The sequence below is a fragment of the Nyctereutes procyonoides genome, unplaced genomic scaffold, assembly GCF_905146905.1.
Source record: "Nyctereutes procyonoides isolate TBG_1078 unplaced genomic scaffold, NYPRO_anot_genome, whole genome shotgun sequence".
NCBI classification, from domain to species: domain Eukaryota; kingdom Metazoa; phylum Chordata; class Mammalia; order Carnivora; family Canidae; genus Nyctereutes; species Nyctereutes procyonoides.
In genome coordinates this window covers 24,000,100-24,021,644 of record NW_026575046.1, presented here as the reverse complement: position 1 = coordinate 24,021,644, position 21,545 = coordinate 24,000,100, and the positions used below count along the sequence as shown (strand labels likewise).

The window sequence follows — 21,545 nt, the reverse complement described above, 5'->3', positions numbered from 1 at the left end:
CCAAAAGAGTAGACTAGTTGACTAGTTAGTGTATAAATGACACCACACACTTAACTTATAATTCATCTTTAGGGATACTGTAGCTATGTGTACTGTTGCCACTTATGAAGGAAGGAAGCTTTTTCAAGGGCATTTTATATAGCCATTGTTTCTACAAAATGATTTCAAAATGGATAGTATTAGAAACTAAGGCAATTTTGGCACAAATTTTGAAAATTTTGCTCTCTCAGAAGGATCCTGCCTCATCTCCACAAATATCTATAAAATTGTTTTCTCAAGAAATGCCAGTTGGTCAACAATATGGCATTACTTATTATTATTATTACTTTCACTGACCTTCAGATAACTGGGGAGGAGGAAGGAAGAAGGCGAGGAACGATTAGGTAAAAATACAAAAGAAAAGCGAAAATCGGTTCTTTTATCCACAACACTTAAAATGACAATGAGGTGATACTAAAGCCAGAATCTCAAAAAATAGTGAAATTAAATTCATCATATCAACCATCACCACGCAATTTATTACTGCTATGCACCTGCCCTTCAGGCAGACAGGATGTATAAAGATCGCAATTTGAGAGGATGAAGTGGGTCTAGTTTCATAAAGACGAAGTTCTGAAAGTGATTTTAATAGATGAAAGGATGGGGAAGTGAGAGGATATGGGAAAGATCAAAGGAGGCTGTAAACTGAGTTTTGGGGAAAGAACCGTATCTATTAGATGGATATGTGGTCCACAACAGGTCAGGGATGGGCCTGATGAATGAGTAGGACAGGAGGAAGAAAGCAAGGAGGACTAAAATCACAACTGCTGCTACAGGGGATGGTTGGGGCATGCAAGGACAAGTACTCACCCTGGGGTTGAAGGCCAGCATCTGAGGATCATTAGGATCCACCACAGAAGGATATGGCTCGAAAATGACAACTTTTCTAGGAGATTCCAATGCAGACCTACACATGGAGACTAGTAGATCTACCACCTTGAAACACATACATAAAACAGTTAGCATCCCTGGTGTCTTAGCACACACTTTGTCATTCATTACTCCTCCCTCTCGTGGTCATGGAAGTTAAGTAGGAAAGCCTCAGAATTGCTATCAACTTCTCAAATCTGTAATTTATGGCTTCAGAGCACATTTGGCCAAACTTGACCATTAGCTTGAAATAGCTGACATGTGTTGCTTCCAATTATGTCCTGGTATGTCTTTGTTATGAACTCGTATTATGCTCCAACATTGCTCTAGGCTCTATGGCAGCCATGCACAAGAGAGACAGCTCCTCTCTCACAGAATTTACATTCTAATGGAGAAGATGCACAACAAAATAATCAGTTCACTATATGCTCAAATATATTTCTGGTTGTGTTGAATGCTGTAGTAAATATTAAGCAGGTGTTAGAGACTTCAAAATGGCTAGGAAGGTCGTAATACTTAAACAGAGACCAGAGTGAAGATAAGAGAGGGAGATACAGCTCTGGGAGAAACCATTCCAGGTGATGGAAACTGCAAATTCAGGAAGTGAGTCTGATGTGCTCCAAGAACAGTAAAGCTCCTGACATCATCTTACTTCTTACTCTCTGCGTATGGCCATTAATAAATGAACTTGGATATGCTAAATATGATGGTTTTATTCCTATGTCCTTCTGGGACCTCTTACTACAATTAAGAAGCAGTGTTATTTAATGGTTAGAGCAAAGCCCCTCTCTCCAATTCCCAAAACAATATGCTTCTGGCAAATGAATCAAGAAAACCGACACTGTCTAAATGGAAAGAAGGCACCAGAACAGACATCCCTATAGTGTGAAGATAAGGGACATCATAAGGAAAGCAGTGGACTTAATCTTTACAGAGAAAAATATTTCTAGGAGGTTTTTAGACAGGCATTTATAAAATGTACAGTAAGAGCAAAACAATTTTTGATTCTGTGGTTAATGAGAGGGGCACAGTGACCTAATGACAGTAGGGCTCACTATGTTGTATATATACTCATAAAACACATCCACCCCAATCACAGCATCCAGAATTTCCAGTGACCTAAAATAATCAGCAACACTCAAGCCATTGGATATGTGATCTATAAATAACACTTCCCAAAGTACATAGATATACACCCCATAAGACTCACTCAGGAAACAGTAGAACTGAAACAGCTTATACGTTTCCAACACACTATTTCACTTGTGTGTGTGTGTGTGTGTGTGTGTGTGTATGATTTCAAAGCAATAGATAGAATAAAGATATAATAAAATCCTTTTTTGTCTTCTGTACCCACACTCACATTCCTTCCACCCAGAGAGATGCGCTTTAACCTAGATACAAATTGTTTTGGGCATTATCTGGTCTCCCAATAAAAGAAAAATCCAAATAAAAACTCCTGAAAAAGAATAATCAGTAAAATAAAATAGCTTTTTCTGAAACTCTGGTGGTGGGGAGGGAATTGGTGCTATCTTATAAAAAATTTAATTTAAAAATTCACATGTCACAGTATGAAATTGAAGCTTTAAAAAGGTATATGCCCTTTATGTATAGGGTCAAATGGTCTTCTACAAGAGTACTAAAACCACTCAATGGAAAAAGAATGGCTTTTTCTATAAATGATGGTGGAAAAACTGGATATCCATATGCAAAAAGAAATGAAGTTGAATGCCTATCTTATACCACACACAAAAATTAATTCAAAATGGCATAAAGATCTAAACATAAGACCTTAAGCTATAAAATTCTTACAGTGTGGGAAAAACATGACACTGGACCTGGCAATGATTTCTTGGATTGAGACCACAGCACAAACAATAAAACAAAAATAGACAAATGGGACTATATCAAACTTAAAAAATCTGGTGCATCAGAGGACACAATCAATAGAGTGAAAAGGCATGGGATGGGAGAAAATATTTGCAAATCAGATATTTGAAACAAGGTTAATATCCAGAATATATAAAGAGTTCTTACAACTAACAAGAAGAAATTAAATAATTTGATTTAAAAATGGGCAAAAATCCCAGATAGACAATTCATTAAAGAAGACATACAGCTGGCCAACAAAAAGATGATCCACATCACTAATCATCAGAGAAATGCAAATGAAAACCATAATGAGGTATCACCTCACAACCAGCAGAATGGTGTCTATCAAAAAACAAAGACAAAAACTCAGAAAATAACAAGTGTTGAGCACATGAGGAAATTGGAGTCTTTGTACACTGTTGATGGGATTATAAAATGGTGCAGCCATTACAGAAAACACTATGGAAGCCCTCAAGAAGTTAATAATAGAACTTCCATATAATCTTGACAAGAAGGGACAACCCCACTTCTGGATATATATCCAAAATAATTCAAAGACGATCTTAAATATATTATTTGCACACCCATATTCACAGCAGCATTATTTGCAATAGCCAAAAGATGGAAGCAACCAAAATGTCCATTGACAGTTGAATGGATAAACAATATGTGGTATATACATGCAGGAAATATTATTCAGCCTACAAATGGAAAATTCTGTCATATGCTACAACATTGTTGAACATTATGCTAAGTGAAATAAACCAGTATAAAATAAACCAGTATAAAATAAACCACCAAAAGACAAATACTGTAAGATTCCACTTATAAGGTATTTAAAGTAGTCAAATTCATAGAAACACAAAGTAGAATGATGATTACATAAGGGGAATTGTTTAATGGACATAGAGCTTCAGTTCTGCAAGATGAAAAAGTTATGGAAATCTATTTCACGACAAGTCAAATGGCACTACTGAACTGTATACTTAGAAAACGGTTAAGATAGTAAATTTTGCATTGTGTTTTCTTCCACAAGAATAAAGATACAAATATATACAGTAATATAACCTAAACAGTGTGTCCCTTTCAATCAAATATTTATTAAATACCTTGTGCCAGAAGCATCAAAACAGTCAAAACTACCAAAAATTATATGCATTCTTTTGCCAATAATTTCACCAGTGGAGTCAAGTAAACTATAGTGAAATAATAGACATAGGGGTAGAGAATTTAATTAGAATATTTCTGCTAATAATGTTCTAAGCCAACTTCAGAGAAGTAACATAATTACCACAGCAAAATGACAAGCTGTCCACCCAAGCTTCCTACTTCTTGTTTTCCCCTGTATAGAGCTCTTGACTGGAGGCAGCTGCTCTGTGTATATTTCCACCCCTTTTGTCCGGGTAAGGCTAAAACTAGGTGGCTAGTTTTAACCAATAGATCAGCAGTGGAAAGGGGTACGCTGTTGGAGAAAGACAGGTGCACCTTCTCCACTTTTATCTTTGCCTCTACTTATGCCATGTACTAAGGACAGCACAGCCACACAACGGAAAGGGTCCAGTTCACTCAATCATCACACAGGAAGCTGCCCAACAAACATTCTAACTGGACAGTAATGTGAGCAAGAAATGAAAAAGTCTATCATCTTAAGCCCCTGTAATTTTATGATTTATCTGTTACAGAAGTTAGCAGTTAGAATTTTTGAACAAAAGTCTGTATAACACTGTCTGGATTTGTATTCATTTGCACATGTTAATTTTTCCATAGAGTAAAAGGTCTACTTTAAAAAATAAAAGGTAACAACGACTATGATTTCTTTTACCCCAAAATATGTATTTCCCCACTCCCAGCATTAAAAATGAAAGATCCTTTTTTTTTTTTTAAGTAGGCTCCATGCCTAGAGTGGAGCCAACATGGGGCTTGAACTCATGACCCTGAGATCAAGACCTAAATTAAGAACAAGAGTTGGATGCTTAACTGACTTGAGTCACACCGATGCCCTGAAATGAAAGATTCTTAGTGGGATCTTAGCACATAATAGCTAGTGCTACAGCCAGCAAGACATCTTTGTTCCTAGATTGAATACTCTAATTGAAGAGGCAATCTGTAGGCTAAGATATTAGGATAGGGAAATACAGAATTCAAGCAAGGGAACTGGGCCATTTGATGAGGGAGAAAAAGTCTGTGGGTTTACAGAATCACAAGCTTCCAAAGGTCATTATTATATACAACCCAACTGGTAGAGCAAGACTCTCTCCACCCTCCTCTGCAGGTAAGGAAGACCTTGGAGCACTTGCAAATGTGAAAATTCAAGTCCAGGAGAGTAATAAGCAAGGCACATACAGGAATGGCCTACAGATATATAATGTATTCTGGAAAACAGAGGACTTTAAAACTGAAGATCAATGGCTTTCAAACATTTCAATATTGATTCTTTTTTAAAAAATATGAGAGCTCAACACAAAAGAAATAAAACGGAACTTTTTTGGTTGAAACAGTATATAGGGGCTTGGACTCCTTGCTGCTGAGACACTCTTGTCCCACTCCAACCTCCTACAGCATCCCTCTAAGGAACATTCTTGCAACCTCAGAGAACCACTTAAAATGCAGGAGTCAACTGACACACTAGGACTACTGACATAGAGTTTCTTTCTGTCTAGAAAGAGAATCAGTTTCCATGTAATCTTTAGAATTACAACCAAAATATTGGGTACTTGCTTTAAAGTAGTGAACGGAATTTTCCACTTCAGAGTAGAATCACTAAATGCTCTTATTTTTGGATACTGATCTTTAGAATTGAGTCACTAAACTGATATGATTGATGTGTTTTGTAATGATCATTATAAAATTCAAATTTAACTTCTCTTTAACAACCATTATTTTTTGAGGATCTATAATAAGAGGGGGCAAAAAGCACCTAATAATCTATCAACCTACCCTACTGCTAGCATGATGTTAATTTTCCTTCTAGGGGCAGCCCCGGTGGCTCAGTGGTTTAGCGCCGCCTGCAGCCCAGGGTGTGATCCTGAGGACCCGGGATCAAGTCCCACTTCAGGTTCCCTCCATGGAGCCTGCTTCTCCCTCTGCCTGTGTCTCTGCCTCTCTCTCTCTGTGTGTGTGTCTCTCATGAATAAATAAATAAAATCTTCAAAAAAAGAATTTTCCTTCTAATTAATTATTTCTTATTTCCAGGCTCTGATACCTTCCCTTTTCACATCGTCTAAGGCCAATTTACATCCACTCAAATGCACAAATGTTAACTTTACCACTTGAATAATTTTTATTTATATATATTGTTTATAATTCATTTATATTAAATTTATATATTTTATACATATATACTCACATACCTATCTATGAATGTATACATATATGTATATTCACAAACATACACACACCTGTGAAGTTTAATCATTTTTACATAGCTATATTTTAATATATGTGTTGCCCAAGCAAGCACTTACATAACTATAAACAGCATATATTAAAGTATCTTTTTTTTGAGCAATATTAGTTCCAATTGATGAGAAAAACTTTCACCAAAAGAAAGGAAAGGAAAGGAAAGGAAAGGAAAGGAAAGGAAAGGAAAAAAGAAAGAAAAAAGAAAAGAAAAGAAAGAAAAGAAAGAAAAGAAAGAAAAGAAAAGAAAAGAAATGAAATAAAGAAAAGAAAAGAAAAGAAAAGAAAAGAAAAGAAAAGAAAAGAAAAGAAAAGACCTACCATGGTCAGACACACACTTGAGAAATCTTCTAAATACTGGCTACTCATTTTCTTAGTTTCAGGGATTCTGAGAGCCTTTAATATGCAAATATGTGCATGTTGGGTATAGGAGCAGTATCAAGCCATATTTTTGAAATTTAATCATTTGATCTTTTTTTCCACTTTACATCTGATCAATTCTATACTGTTTGTATTATTGGTCATTGAGAACTCATTATATTACAACTGTTTTCCTTAATATTTCTTCAAGTGGACATATCTCAGTTTAGTTAATCAGTGAAATGATTACGTTAAGAGGATGTATGTAAATCCATGAGGCCTGTGTCATTCTATATTAATTGTTGTAGTTCCATCTGGTGTAATGCCTGTTACAAGGTAGGTGTTTGATACTTGTTGAACAAATGTCTGTTATATGTTCATTTTTCCTAACCATCTTTGTAAATTTTATCAGTGACAGATCGGTAATTCTTTTCACATTTAGCTTCCCGTTGTTTTCAGTAAAGCTGAAAATTTTCTTATGTTTCTCTATGAACTATAGGTCCATATTTGTAAATCGTGTGTTCATTTCCACAATTAATCTGTTAATGGTCTTCATGTCTTTCTTTTCAATTTTTATGTGCTTTTATAGAACTATGTTTGAGGCAAAACAAATTTTCTCATGGTTAATGTTCACTATTCTTTCCAGTAAAAAATGGAAAGTATGTGAGGACTCAAATCTGTTGGTATTTTCCTTCACCATTTCTTGAAACTGCATAAATGCACAAACCTGATACACTATCTGCATTGTGCATGCTTGGTTTTACTCTCCCCTAGTTTGTATACAGTATTTTTAAATGAAACTCTTCTTTAAGTCTTTTTGGGAATTTGTTTTTACACACAGTGTACAGGGCTAAATTGACTCCCGCCCCCATGTTGGAGGTCATTTGTTCCTGCCTCACATACTAAATCATTTTCATTTTACAACTTGACGTGATACCGCCTTTAAAGTATATTAAATACATTTATAACTAGATCTCTTTCTATTCCTCGCCACTGCTGCATTTAAAAAAAGAATACAGGGTTGCATAATGTTTTTTTTTAAGAATTTATTTCTTTATTTGACACAGAGAGAGAGCACAAGTAGGCAGAGTGGCAGGCAGACGGAAGGGAGAAGCAGACTCCCAGCTAAGCAGAGAGTGTGACACGGAGCTCAATCCCAGCACCCTGAGACCATGACCTGAGCTGAAGGCAGATGCTTAACCAATTGAGCCACCCAGGCACCCCAGGATTGCATAATATGCTTTTGTATATGCTTGGTCTAGCCTCCCTTAATTAACATTCATTTTTTTTGTTTTCTCTGATTTTTTTCTTATACATTTATTAGAAAGTTAGACTCCATAAAGAAATTTTAAAAATAAATTGAAATTTTGATGGAATTTGCAAAGTAAATTCTGGCATCTTTAGAATTTATTTTTTCCTTCCAGAAGCATGGAAAGCTTCTCTACTTCCAAGCTGCTTCATTTGTTTTTTATTTTTCTTCCATGTCATAAACACTGTTATTGTAAAATTGGATTTTTTTTTATATATTCTGCCCTTTATTGTTTCACCCAAGTTTTAAAAATAAATTGGCTTCCATTTTATGGCACTATAACTTTACAAATAAATTTTACATAATGCATGTGCAAGGGTTTCGATATTTTAACTTCACCATGACAGAGTCACAGTTATTTTTCAAACACAAGAAATTTGGCTTAATTTCTTCCCTTGGCAACTGCCAAATGACAAAACACTCACTAGATACAGATAGCAAAATTGAGTTTCTAGCTAAAAAAATAAAATAAAATAAAAAAGTCAAACGCCAGCTTGCTTTTTGGTTTACTGTCAAACTATCAAAAATGTGTCCAAAAGAAGAACAGACTGAAGGTAACTAGTGGATCAGAATAAATTTTTCAAATCAAAATCAGGATAATTAGCACCATGTGTTCCTACCTGAGCTCCGGTTGCTATCTCATCAGCAGCTTCATTCATTACTCCCAGGGTTTGAAAAGCAAACACGCATAGCTCTCGCTCACACACAGTGGGCTGTAAAAGAAAGGGCAATCAGTTACAACGCTGTTTTTTCCATTTTCCAATTCCTAAATTAAATTTATGACATTCCATTAAATAACCAAAGAAAATGCAGTTTTCAAAATGTTAAAAAGAAAGGAATCAATCATAGGACTTTATTTAACAAAAGTTAAATTTCTAAATTTGGGTGACAATTGGTAAATAATCATCTAGTGATAAGGATTCACAAACATAAGAAATCCATTTCAAATAGCTGTTAGCACCAGCACTTAGGATTTTTTAGCAATAGATGGAAAATCCATCTCTCCTACTTAATACACATTTGTACCTGAGATTATATATATATATATATATATATATATATATATATATATATATATAGCAGACACCTAAGCTGGTGATATACTAAAAAATGAGATTAGGCTCTACAGCTGTGTAAAACAAATATACAAAGAAGAATCCTACTTTTTTCTCGGTAATTTTCTTTGGAAGAAATAAGCATGACTGCTTACTTGCTATCCAGCTCTTGAAAGATTGGTTTTGTTGCAAAGACTTTTGACTTCAATAACCTCCTGAAGTCAACAGCACTGAAATATACACTCTGCAATTGCTTTGGAAAACTTCTCATCTTTCAAATCTAATATGGTGTCATCTGTTTGATCTATTTTATCTCTCGAGATACATTGCATTAGGTAGCTGATGAAGCCTAACACGATACAATCCATGGTGCCACTGCCTAGCAGACAAAAGTCATTTGTTAGTGCCACTGGCCCTGTGCTCACTCATTTCAGAAGACCGCTTGGTCTAGTGCTTAACCAGTGGGAAGTATGGTCCTTTAGGGTCCATCCTTTATGTTCAGAATGGGCCCATATGGTTGCTTTGTAGACATAAGCATAACCAATCACAAACATTTCTGGCTGACATTCCCCTAAGAGAATTCCAGGAAAACAACCAATTGATACATTTCTTTTGTACGCCTTAAAAGTACAGTTTGATTACATTTCAGAAACATCAGGAAAATCTACCTCAGAGGAAATAAATTGGAGAAAGCTCTTTTTCCAGACTCAACCTATATATACCTGCTACATATAGATAGCCATACTTAGAGCAGATTGTTCAATTTCTGCTACTTATTCTTAAGTTTAACCTATTTTTAATCTATTTTTTTGTGTGTTTCTGTGCACATATATCTCAGCCTCCATTTTCTCCAGGGACATTGGTTGTTTCTTTTGTTCACTTTCTGGAAGCATGATACGGTCTGAAATAATAACAGCAGTCATTTATTGTATATTTCTTATCCTGCCAAACACTATATTGGTATTTTATTTTATTTTATTTTATTTTATTTTTTTCTATATTGGTATTTTAGTGGACCTGTATACAAAAAGAATCCAAGGAAAAGATAAACCATGGAAATCATAAAGGGCCCTAGGAATTTATTCCTGTACAGCTACCCCACAAAGTCCACTGAGGAAGTAAACAGTGATACAGAAGGTTTTTTATTTTTAATACTATTCTTGTCAAATAACCATACTTTTTTTAATGAATAAAATCCATCAATCCCAAAGGAATAATAAGATAAAGCTTACTTAGTGTATACAAGTAATAATTGGTTTTATTTTTTCATTTGAACTTTGGCAATCAATTATACTTTGTGATCATCCTAATATGTATATATGTATGTATATATGTACCTATCTATGTGTATATTCACACAGATTCTAGGAACTGTTTTAAAATAATATAAACTATCTTTCTCAGTACCAAATTGTTGCTTTAAACAATAGAAATGAAAATGAAATAAAATACCTCACACTATACGAGATTGGATGGATAAAGTTTTAAGATTTCAATATAGGAAAATTTTTGAAAACTGAAGAAAAAATAGTTATTGTTAACATATCTCAATTGCACACTTTGTCCCCAATCCTAAGTATTCATGTGCCACCCTGATTTTGTCTCAACTAATTTTTACCAATTTCATCCTGACCTATTTCTTTTATCTTGGGTCACAAAAAAACAACATGTCATTGCTTTCTTTTGCATTTCCATTTCATTCCCCTGCCAGACCTGATTATATTCCAATCTCCTAATTACATGAACTTGCCAACCGACCTATGACTTTAAAAAATAAATCTATGTTCCTAATGATAAAAGCTATGACTTGATTACTTTATGGACACTTCTTTTCTTTCCTGCATCTTTTTGGTTGAAATGATGCTGATTCACAGGAATATATGGTTACTGCAACTAAATGAAGAAGAAAATCAGGTACCCTAGAAAACTAGAAAACTTTGAGAGGGAGGAAAGGCAATTTCACTACCACACTAAAAAATTTGAAGTACACCTTAAGTTCTTATAATCTTCCCCTTTTTTAAAAAATAGCAAACATAGAGGTAGTAATAGGTGATTAATTTATATGCTGTATTAACACCAAATTAAGTAAATACTAGTGAATTTTTAAAATAACAATTCTATATTTATTGCTTATTTTTACTAGAAAGTATAAGATAGTACTTGAGATGTAAATCAGTTTAACTTTGAAGATAAACATTTACAAACTAGTTTTTGTAAACCTTTCACCCTCCCTTCCCCCATGTTTATTCACATCTTATTTGAGAAGTTCAAAATGTCAACACAAGATAGCACACTAAAACAAACTTCTCAAATCATATTAAGTAATCAAGATTAGATATCTCATTGCTCACAGAAAAGATATCTTATTCAAGAAAGGGAAACCAAATTATTCTTCCCTAAAGAAACATAAGTAATTATATTGTGGGTTAGTGTTCTCCCATGTTAGCAGACTCTCAGCTAATCCCCCACCCCCAACAAATTCTGCTATTACTACGCTATTTATACAGAAAGTTCTAGCATCAATTAAAAAATGGAACATAGTTGGGGCACCAGACTGGTTTAGTTGGTACAGCACGCAACTCTTGATCTTGAGGTTGTGAGTTCAAATCCCACATTGAGTGTGGAGATTACTTAAAAAATAAATTAATAAATTAATAAATTAATAAAAATATACCCCAATTAAAAATATATTAAAAAAATAAGACAGTCATTTAATCGCTTTACAGGCTAAGTTCAATGATATGTTTTACTACATATAATTTAATACAAAGTGTGTATGCCTAAATATAACTAAATTATGTACATCATTTATGAATTCATTTTTGAGTTTTCAATCAATCGGTAAGTTTCAATTTGTAAAGTATTACCAATTCTTAATGTTATTATATTTTCCTCAAGCAATTAGTTCCTATAATTTAAACTGTAAAACAAGTCCCTCTTGCCATTTCACATATATAATTTTTTTGCAATATAATATTCATTATGTACCATTTAAACACATGGAGAACTTTATATGTCCCAAAGATTTACTTTAGAAGTTTTAAAGCTAAGAGAAATGCATTTTAAATTTTATTTGAATCAAAACAATTTAAATGTGAGCAATGAAAAATATTTCAAAAATGGTTAAGCCCTAAAGAATATTTTAGAACCTAAAATGCATTTTAGAAACTTTGTGTCTTCAATGAATTTAAATTACTTCCTACTAAAAATAGAAATGATAAAATTCAAGAGAATCTAGCTATGTATTTATATATAGTATGGTGTAGGTGAGTGGTTTTCAAACCTTTTTTGTCATCCTCTTCCCGTTTAAACAAAATTTGTCATGTAAGCCTTACATATAGAACAGATAAAAAGTGGTTACTGCTCTAGCTGGGGCTCATGTGCACAGTTCAGTTTTCCTATCTGTAAAACAGGGATAAAAAAAATCACAGCTAGAGCACCAGGTTGATAAGAAGACTGAGAAAGAGAACCAAGTAAGATAAGGTTTATAAAATCTCCCTGAGGTGTACAGAGCTGTTTAAATATTAACTAAGTAACCTGGATAAGTCATATCTTCTACTTCTTTTAGCCCAATTTGTATACAAAAATAAATGTTTAATAAAAATATTCATTGAAGCTTATTAGGAAATGGTATTTTTATTTTCATATCCATAGTTTATCCAAATCCTTAATTTATTGTTAAAATTGTTCTTGCTAAAAAATAAAGGAGCAGTGTAAATACAATTCATAATTAAAAAACTAGTATTGAAAACATGTGAGAATAATTAAGAGTATCTGCTAGAAACTCAAACCTACAAGCCTTTAGCTCTTTGTATTTCTGATTTTATATTCAGTGCTTCAGGTTCTTTTCATAGTTTGGAAGAGAAACACATTCAAGGTGGGGGGAAAGTTTACTACCCATAAAGAAAGACAGGAATCCCACAGAGATCAAGATAGATATATAGTAAAGATAGGCTCATGCCTGTTTAAGCTTCAACAGTGTTTCCTATTGTCTCATACAACTGAAGTTGTTATTTGAGCCAATTTCTTTCTACTCAATTTAGATGTGAAAAAAAAATCTTATTTTTGAACTAAAATGTTTTGGTATAATTATTATTTAGCTTAGCCTGTATTTCAAATGTTGAAATCTTACTTCTGTGGGATGGGAGGATGGGGTAAGGAGGGACCAGGATGTGCTTTTCCATCCATTCTTTAAATATTAAAGTCAGACCTAACTACGAGAAGACCTACATGCTGTTTTATTCTTAGGAAGTAAAATAGGACATATCCAGGTTTAACTATATTCTCAGTTTCTCAACAATTTTCATGGGAATGCTTTAAACTAATGATGAAGTTACAACTGGATGCTGTTAATTTCCCTCTGAAAATAAGAACTTAGTTACAAACATTTGCCTAAGGTCCAAAACAAGGCTAGATACACAAAATTACAGATTCTCAGGTTTCTCGGCTGATTTTGGTTCAGTTTATGGGGCATTATTCCCAAACAATGATAGCAAAATCTCAGGCCTGATCAATCCATTCATAGCAAGCAATCTGGAACATTTTCACATGATAGGAGAAGAAAACGAGGTCATAATTTTTGTATCCTATGTTGATCTGGGAATGGGAAAGTCTATTAGCCAGGGACATACAGAATGATTGCCAAGTACCAGTGATAAACCTCTAACTGTAGGGACACTAATCCCTACAACCAAGTGTGTGGTTTTCTCCAAACTAGTTCAGCTGCCCTTGTGCAGGGTTCAAAGAAGACAAGCAATTACACTGATCCTGGTGCTCAGGGTGAGTCTAATAAAAAGAGCACTAGGAAGTTAGAGACTGAGAAAACAGTGGTGAGTCTGGTGATAAAACCTTATTTTCATGTTTTCCAAAAACACCAGATGAAGACAAAATCAACATTTTAAAGCATCAACAGTTTGTTCTATTAATACTTTAGTTGATTCCAAAATGTAAAGAACCACTGATGCGGTTTTGGTTTGGTTTTCTGATCATAATCCAAACTACACAAAAAAACGCAGGACTTTATAAACTTGTGATGTTAATGTGAGTTTTATGCATTTTCAAAGTATTTCATGTCAGGCCTCACACCTGGGAGTGACATTTATGACCTCAATGAACAAAGAGATAAGTGGATCATTATGTATTCTAAATAAGTAAGCAGTGTGGCTACCCATGTTGCAGAAAGTTTGATATGCTTACCCAGATCTCTGAGGAAAGTGACAGAGCAGTACTAGTGACCAAAATGTTAGGACTTCTGGGGAATAGTAGTAAAGGGCGACTTAGTCATTCAATTAATAATCATGCTTAGAAAAAAGAGAAAAAATGTAAGACACACTTTGAATTTTGAAAGAGAGAGATCTAACAAACATAATGAACATCAGGCATAGAATTCTATGGAACCCCGAGTTTTTTCTGATCTATTTAACCACCCAATGGGGTATAACTTCTTCTCTCTATATCTCTAGTAGTATTACAGTTTGTAATGTGTCACCTGAGCTGAATAAATGGTCAATGGGTCAGTTTAGTGATTAATACCCCATAAGAAATTTTATGATTTTATACATTTCTATTAAAACTACAATAAAACATACTGCAATGTGAAGAGAGATATATAAAAAATGAGTATGCTGGATTTAGGTTAATATCTATTTAAAACAATCAAGAAGCAGTGCTTTCTGTTTACTTCTTTTCCTTTGACAATCAGACGTTTCTTTGACTTTCATTTTCTGTTCTGGTCTCAGTTGTCACTTATCTTACTCTTTAAGAAACCTAAGTAGGTTTCTGATTTCCTTAGATATCAGTCTGAAATTGCAGCAATATAAAACCAGCTGATAACTAGCTCTATTTCTTTAGAAAGCATCATTATTTACAAAAGCACTTCCACTTCTAGAAAGAAACCAGCAGCTTCACTGGTTCAGAATAAAACAGGTAAAGTAAAAACAAAAATTGGAACAAGGCACAGAGAATACCAATGGCAATCAGGACATTTCTAGCACTTATTACAAAAATGAACTGCCAGTAACTGAACCATAAGAACCACAACATGTGTAGTAAATTTCCAGGATATAAAAGTAGTCAGTTCAAGTACAAAAGTAGCACCATGACTAAGAACCGTGGCCTTGTGCCATTCTGACAGGATCTGAATTTCATCTCTATCACTTACTAGCAGTGTTGATATTTAAAAAAATTATTGTTTTCCTCATCTGTAAAGCAGGGGTAATAATAATAGCCATCTCATAGGGTTATCATGAGGATTAAATCAATCCATGTAAAACACCTTGAACACATGATCGCATAAAAAGCACTAAAAAAGCATGTGCCATTAATAACATTACTATTAATTTCTGGAGTGAAGATTGCATTGCCATAGATCAAGCAATAGATCAAGATACACAGATATATATATAAAAAAAAGATACACAGATATAAAGATGGACCTCTAATGGGTAAACTGAGATGACCAAAGGATTCTCCTTATTCTCATCGTAACTACACATTTCCAAGTATCATGTAACACACTTGCACAAATATTTAATACACACACACACTTGCACAAATATTTAATAAATGATGATTTAGTTAATTTGGGTTTCAGAGTAATACTGTATCTCTTTGAAGGAAGATAAAAAATAGTGTATGGGAGGCAAGAAAACTTTCTGTATATCTGTTCCCTATAAGCAAATAAAATAAAACCAACATATCAGACAACTTGACAAAAGATCATGATTAGAAATGATTAGTATAGGTTTTTAAGAGTATAAATCTTAAAATGCAAACAAATACTGACAAAATTGTCTCTTTCTAGGCTTTTTTTTAAATTTTTTTTATTTATTTATGATAGTCACACACACACACAGAGAGAAAGAGAGAGAGAGAGAGAGAGAGAGGCAGAGACACAGGCAGAGGGAGAAGCAGGCCCCATGCACCGGGAGCCCGACGTGGGATTCGATCCCAGGTCTCCAGGATTGTGCCCTGGGCCAAAGGCAGGCGCCAAACCACTGCGCCACCCAGGGATCCCTCTTTCTAGGCTTTTTAACTTGTCTTTTCAAATATACATTCCCAAGAACAGGAGAAATTTCTCTTAAACAGTACAACAGAATCTAGCATGATGCCTTATAGTTAAGAAGCCTTCAGTAAGCAGTTATGATACAGTTTTAAAACCAGGTAGCATCAGGCTCAAAGTCCAGCTTTTACCATTAGCTGAGTGATGTTGAACAAATTGCTTAACCTTTTTCAATCTTAATCCCCAATTTGTGCACCATGGGCACAAAAATACATAAATCACAAGAGTTTTGTGAAAATCAAATAAGGAAGCAATATGTAAAATATCTACTGCAGTGTCTAGCACACAGCACTCATGTCATCTGCAAATAGAGATCATTTCAGTTTTTCCTTTCTGATCTAGATACCTTCTAATATTTTTTCTTATCTAATCAGCTAAAGCCTCCAGTGCAATGTTGGTTAGAAGTGACAAGAGCATAACAAAGAATAAACTAACTTAAAAATAAGTTTATCCAAGGATGTATAAGACCTGAACAATGAAAACTACAAAACAGTGTAGAAAAAAAAATTTTAAGATCCAAATAAATGGAAATTTTTCCTGTGTTCATGGATTGGAAGGGTTAAAATTGTTAAGGCAGCAATACTTCTCAAATTGGCCTAGAGATTCAACGCAAACCTATAAAATTCCAACTCCCCCCTCTTTTATTTTTTTTCAGAAATGAACAACTGACCTTAGAATTCAAATAGAAGTGCAAGGGACCCTAAGTAGTGAAAACAATATTATAAAAGGAAACGAAGTTGGAGGACTCACACTTCTTTCTTACAAACTTACCGCAGAGCTACAGTAATCAAGACAGTGTAGCACAGGTCCAATGATACACATACAGGTTAGTGGAATAAAATTAGGAGTCCAATAATAAACCAATACACCAAGAGTCAAATGATTTTCGTTAAGGGTGCCAAGATCAATGGAGAAAGGTGGTCTTTTCAATAAATGGTGCTGAGGCAATTGGGTATCTATATACAAAAGAATAAATTTAAAACCTAACCCCATACACAAAAATTAACTCAAAAAGGATCAGTGAGTTAATTGTAAGACAGAAATTATAAAATACTTAAAAGGAAATATAGGTATAAATCTTTGTAACTTTGGATTAGCAATAGTTCAATTGATAAATATGGACTTCATAAAATTAAAAATTTTTGAGTGTCACAGGACACTATCAAGAAAGTGAAAAGAAAATCCATAAAACAGGAGAGAATATCTGCAAATCACATATCTAATACAAATCTAGTATTCCGAATATATAAAGAACTCTAATAACTCATCAACAAAACAGAAATAGTCCAATTAAAAATGGGCAATGAATACAAACATTTCTCCAAAGAAGACGCACAAGTGGCCAATAAGCACATGAAAAAATGCTTAAAATCACTAATCATTAGGGAAGTGCAAATCTGAGCCATAAGGAAATACCACTTTACGTACATTCGGATGGCTATAATTGGGATGGGAAAAAAGGGAGAATCACAAGTGCTGGAGAATACGTGGAGAGATTGGAACCATCATGCACTGTCGATGGGAATATAAGATGATACAGCCATTGTCAAAAAGAGTTTGGTAGTTTCTTAAACAGAGTTAACACATGTCCTGGTAATTCCTTTAAATGATGAATGGATAAATGAATGTCATATACCCATATAATACTATTACAAAAAAAAGATGAACACAGGAATGATAGACACTATATGGATGAATCTTGAGAACATCTATTTTTTAAAGATTTTATTTATTTATTCATGAGAGACACACAGAGAGAGGCAGAGACACAGGCAGAGGGAGAAGCAGGCTCCATGCAGGGAGCCCGATATGGGACTTGATCCCGGAACCCCAGGATCACGCCCTGAGCTGAAGGCAGACGCTTAACCACTGAGCCACTCAGGCACCCCATTGAAGATATTATATTAAGTGAAAGAAGCCAAAAACAAAAGGCTGAATAACATATGATTCCATTTGTATGAAATGTCCAGAATAAGCAAATTCATATAAATAAAAAAATAAATTGATGGTTTCCAGAGAATGAGGGGAAGACAAAATTGGGAATGACTGCTAACAGTTAAGGATTTCTTTTTTTTCTTTTTTTAAGGATTTTATTTATTTGAGAGAGAGAGAGAGAGAGAGAGAGAGAGAGAGAGAATGCTCCCCACCGAGCAGGGAGCCTGACATGGGGCTGGATCCCAGGACCCTGAGATCAGGACCTGAGCAGAAGGCAGACACTTGAGCAACTGAGCCACCCAGGCACCCATGTGAGGGGTTGTTTTGGAGGGTAACAGAAATGTTCTGGAATCAGACAGTGGTACTGGTTGCACATTTATGAATATACTAAAAACTCACTACTGAATTGTATACACTAAAATAGTGAATTGCATGGTGGTGAATTTTATCTCAATTAAAAATTGCAGGAAAACTTGAAATTGGGTGAATCCCCCCAAACTGCACATATATACACTGATTCTTATTTCTGTACTCCCTCAATAATGCCCCAAACGTGTCAGTGAGCTGGCACTTTTAAAAAATCTTTATTCTAATTCTCTGAAAGCTACTCTATATCTCTTCTAACTTCAACCCTTTCCTCTCTAGAGTAAGCATCTTAAAATTGTGTGGTTTTGAAGAAACACTGTTCACAAGCTTATATATATACATCTTTAGCTGTATTTATCTCTATATCCACCTACGTCTACATCAATTGATATTAACATAGATGTAAATGGATAGAGAGATACACGCAAATAGATGGATGGAAAGAGAGATGACGGATAGGCACATTTAAGAAATATTTTCCTAATATGAAACAACTTGCTCTTTCACAGACTCCTTCAGAAACAGTGATTCATTTGTCAAAATTACACCACTATGTGCATTACATAATTTGCTCATTGGAGAGCATTTACTGCTAAGTCAAGTCATTTACTTATTTATATCTTAACCCTTGTCATTTATATTCTATATTAGCATTGATAGTTCTATCAGTGAGAACTTACCCTAAGCATGGGGCCATTTTGAAACACATGTGGCTCATCACAAACCACACAGTATTCATTCAATACAGGGATCCGCTGTTCAGCAAACTCAATTGTCTGAATAAAACAATAAAGAGAAATAATTAAGCTCAGAAATTATCTGAAAACCCATTAAAAGCTAAAATCCTTCTGCAATGGATGGCTTGGCTCATACCTGCACGAGGAAGCCGCGGTCTCGTATTGGAATGCATTTGGCACCATTTGGCTATAAAAAGCAAAGTAAAAGAAGAAAATAATTTTTTAACTCAAAGAATATATAAATTACAGACTTTGACTTTCTGCAACAGTGAATACAAGTGTGATCTAAGATGGCCTGTAATATGAATTAAATCACCGATTATGACATCAAGATTTTAGAATTTCTTTATTATAATATACTTTCTGCCATTACTACTGCAAGCCTTGTCTAAGCTAAATGAATAGTATTCTTAATTTTTGATCTTCTAGTAAAAATGATTGGCATTTTTAAATGAGCACAAAAGCTCATTTCCTCTACTGCTTACTGTCAAATGCTCCCACCTCCTCACTTAGACTACTTTCGATCTTATTTTACAATGAGAATTATTCCTCCAAGGATATATGAGACAGCTACTGAGGAGGCACAACACTAAACTATTGTACTATATGAGGGTTAATCATACAGGAAGATAGTAAGGCATTTTCCTTTATAGAATATGTGAAATTATCTTTCGAAGGTATAATTATCATGGGAAACTCTATGTTAACGCTTTGACATTATTTCCTGTGTATGTGTCCTAAATGCTTACTTTTGCTAGGAAATGGACTTTTAGGGATCTCCAACTAAAAGTTATCAACATATTTAAATATATTCTCTTAACACAAATATACTTTTATGATATCACTTACAATGTAATTTTAGAAATAAAGCTATATAAGAGCAGAACAACTTTCTGAAAATAAATCTCATTTTTTTTTCAATTTCATCGATTGCTAAGTGTATCCATATGTATGGTTAAGAGTTACAAACATGCTTACCCCAACACACACACACACATACACACATTTCCCCCCCTAAAAAAAAGCAACATTTTTTATCAACTCTTTTATGTAATTAATATACAGAAGGTAGGTCTGTTTTCTTTATCTGAAATTGGCTCTAATTGATCACTCCAAAGGTAAATTTTGTGTAAGACTGACTCCCAATAAATACCACCCAAAGGACTCAAGTTTTATCACAGTCACCTTCCAGCCCCATCTCCACCAAAAAACTTCAGGATAAAGTGATTTCAGTTTTATAAAGTAGACACTGAGAGCAGCTTTAAGTGAAGCTCTGGGATACAGAAGGAAATGCTGCTTCTCTCTACAAGTTACGATGTTCATAGGCAAAGTGTTCCTTTGTAATATTAGAGTAATATACATATATATATATATTTCATTATTAGACTAACTCTGTCCTCCACTACCTATGTATGGAAACTAGCAAACAGATAAACCTACTTGATAAAACATTAAAATGCCATGCTCGCTTAGTAGGATAGGCTTTAGGGATCTAGGCTTTAGGGATCCAACCGACATCCATTTTTAGCAGCATTCATGACCATGACCAGAATTTGGACTAGACCTTAAATCAATAGCTCTATTTATTTTTTTTTTCAGAACCGAAAAGGACATTCCAGTACCGGTTGCACAGGTCTGGTCTGCTAAATCCTATCCCCAAAGAAAAAAAGGGTACATTAAGCAAAACAAAACAAAACAAAACAAAGCAAACCAAAAAAATAAAAATCAACCAACCAGAAACAAATCTTGCTTCTTTCCTCTACCAGACCTGACAACACCCACACGCACACACCCCTCTCCTGCCCCTTAGTGACCCTATAGGAACTGGGGATGAAAAGGGTTTACGCACAGCGGGCTGGGAAGAGGACGACGAAGATGGTGTTAAGATACCAATAAGCCCTGAGGTAAGAGAGAGCCTCCTGCCCTCTGCGTTAGGCTCCTTGAAAAGCTCCGTCTTGGAGGACTTGGGAGCACTGCAGTAAGACTTGCTGAGCAGCTTGTGGTTTTTCAGCCCGTACAGCTCCTCCATTCGGAGGTTACTGGAGTAGGATCTGCTCAGCAGTTTGTGGGGCTTCAAGCTGGAGCTGTGCTCGCACCGCGGATCCCCCGAACAGGACCGTGTCAACAGTTTGTGCGACTTCAGGGTGAGGCAGTCCTCGGGCTTGACAGCCGCGGGGCAGGGCCGGGTCAAGAGTTTGTGCGACTTAAGGGTCGTCACGGCCTGCTCCGCCCTGGGGTCGCTGGACAGGGAGCGGCCAAAGGTCCTGTGCGACTTGGTGGCACACACGTCGTCAGCCTTGACGGTACTGGAACAAGTCCTCCGCAGCAGCTTATGCGTTTTGGAGATTCCGTCTTGCTCGGATTTCAGTTTGGATTTGCTCTTACCGCAACCAGGGGGAGGATAACTTGGCGACCTTCAAAAGGGAACAACAATTAACAACGGGGCAGGCCTGGGCGGCTCCAGCCAACTCAGCTCTGCTAGATACCCCCTCGTTTTACTACAGCCCACGCGGCTCACATAGAAACCTAAAGGTGTGTGCGCC

At 35.1% G+C, this 21,545-nt stretch overlaps 1 protein-coding gene across 3 annotated transcripts in view; it reads right to left on the bottom strand.

Moving 5' to 3' along the window:
* Positions 1-21,545, bottom strand: part of PARP8 (poly(ADP-ribose) polymerase family member 8) — a 173,179-nt gene that overhangs the window by 26,959 nt on the left and 124,675 nt on the right. For all 3 annotated transcript variants that reach the window (XM_055325173.1, XM_055325172.1, XM_055325171.1), the window contains exons 13-17: positions 20,852-21,416; positions 19,139-19,189; positions 18,946-19,041; positions 8,470-8,562; positions 850-975 (exon numbers count right to left, since the gene is read on the bottom strand). In XM_055325173.1, coding sequence (XP_055181148.1) covers positions 850-975; positions 8,470-8,562; positions 18,946-19,041; positions 19,139-19,189; positions 20,852-21,416 — 931 coding nt within the window. The remainder of the gene's footprint in view (positions 1-849; positions 976-8,469; positions 8,563-18,945; positions 19,042-19,138; positions 19,190-20,851; positions 21,417-21,545) is intronic.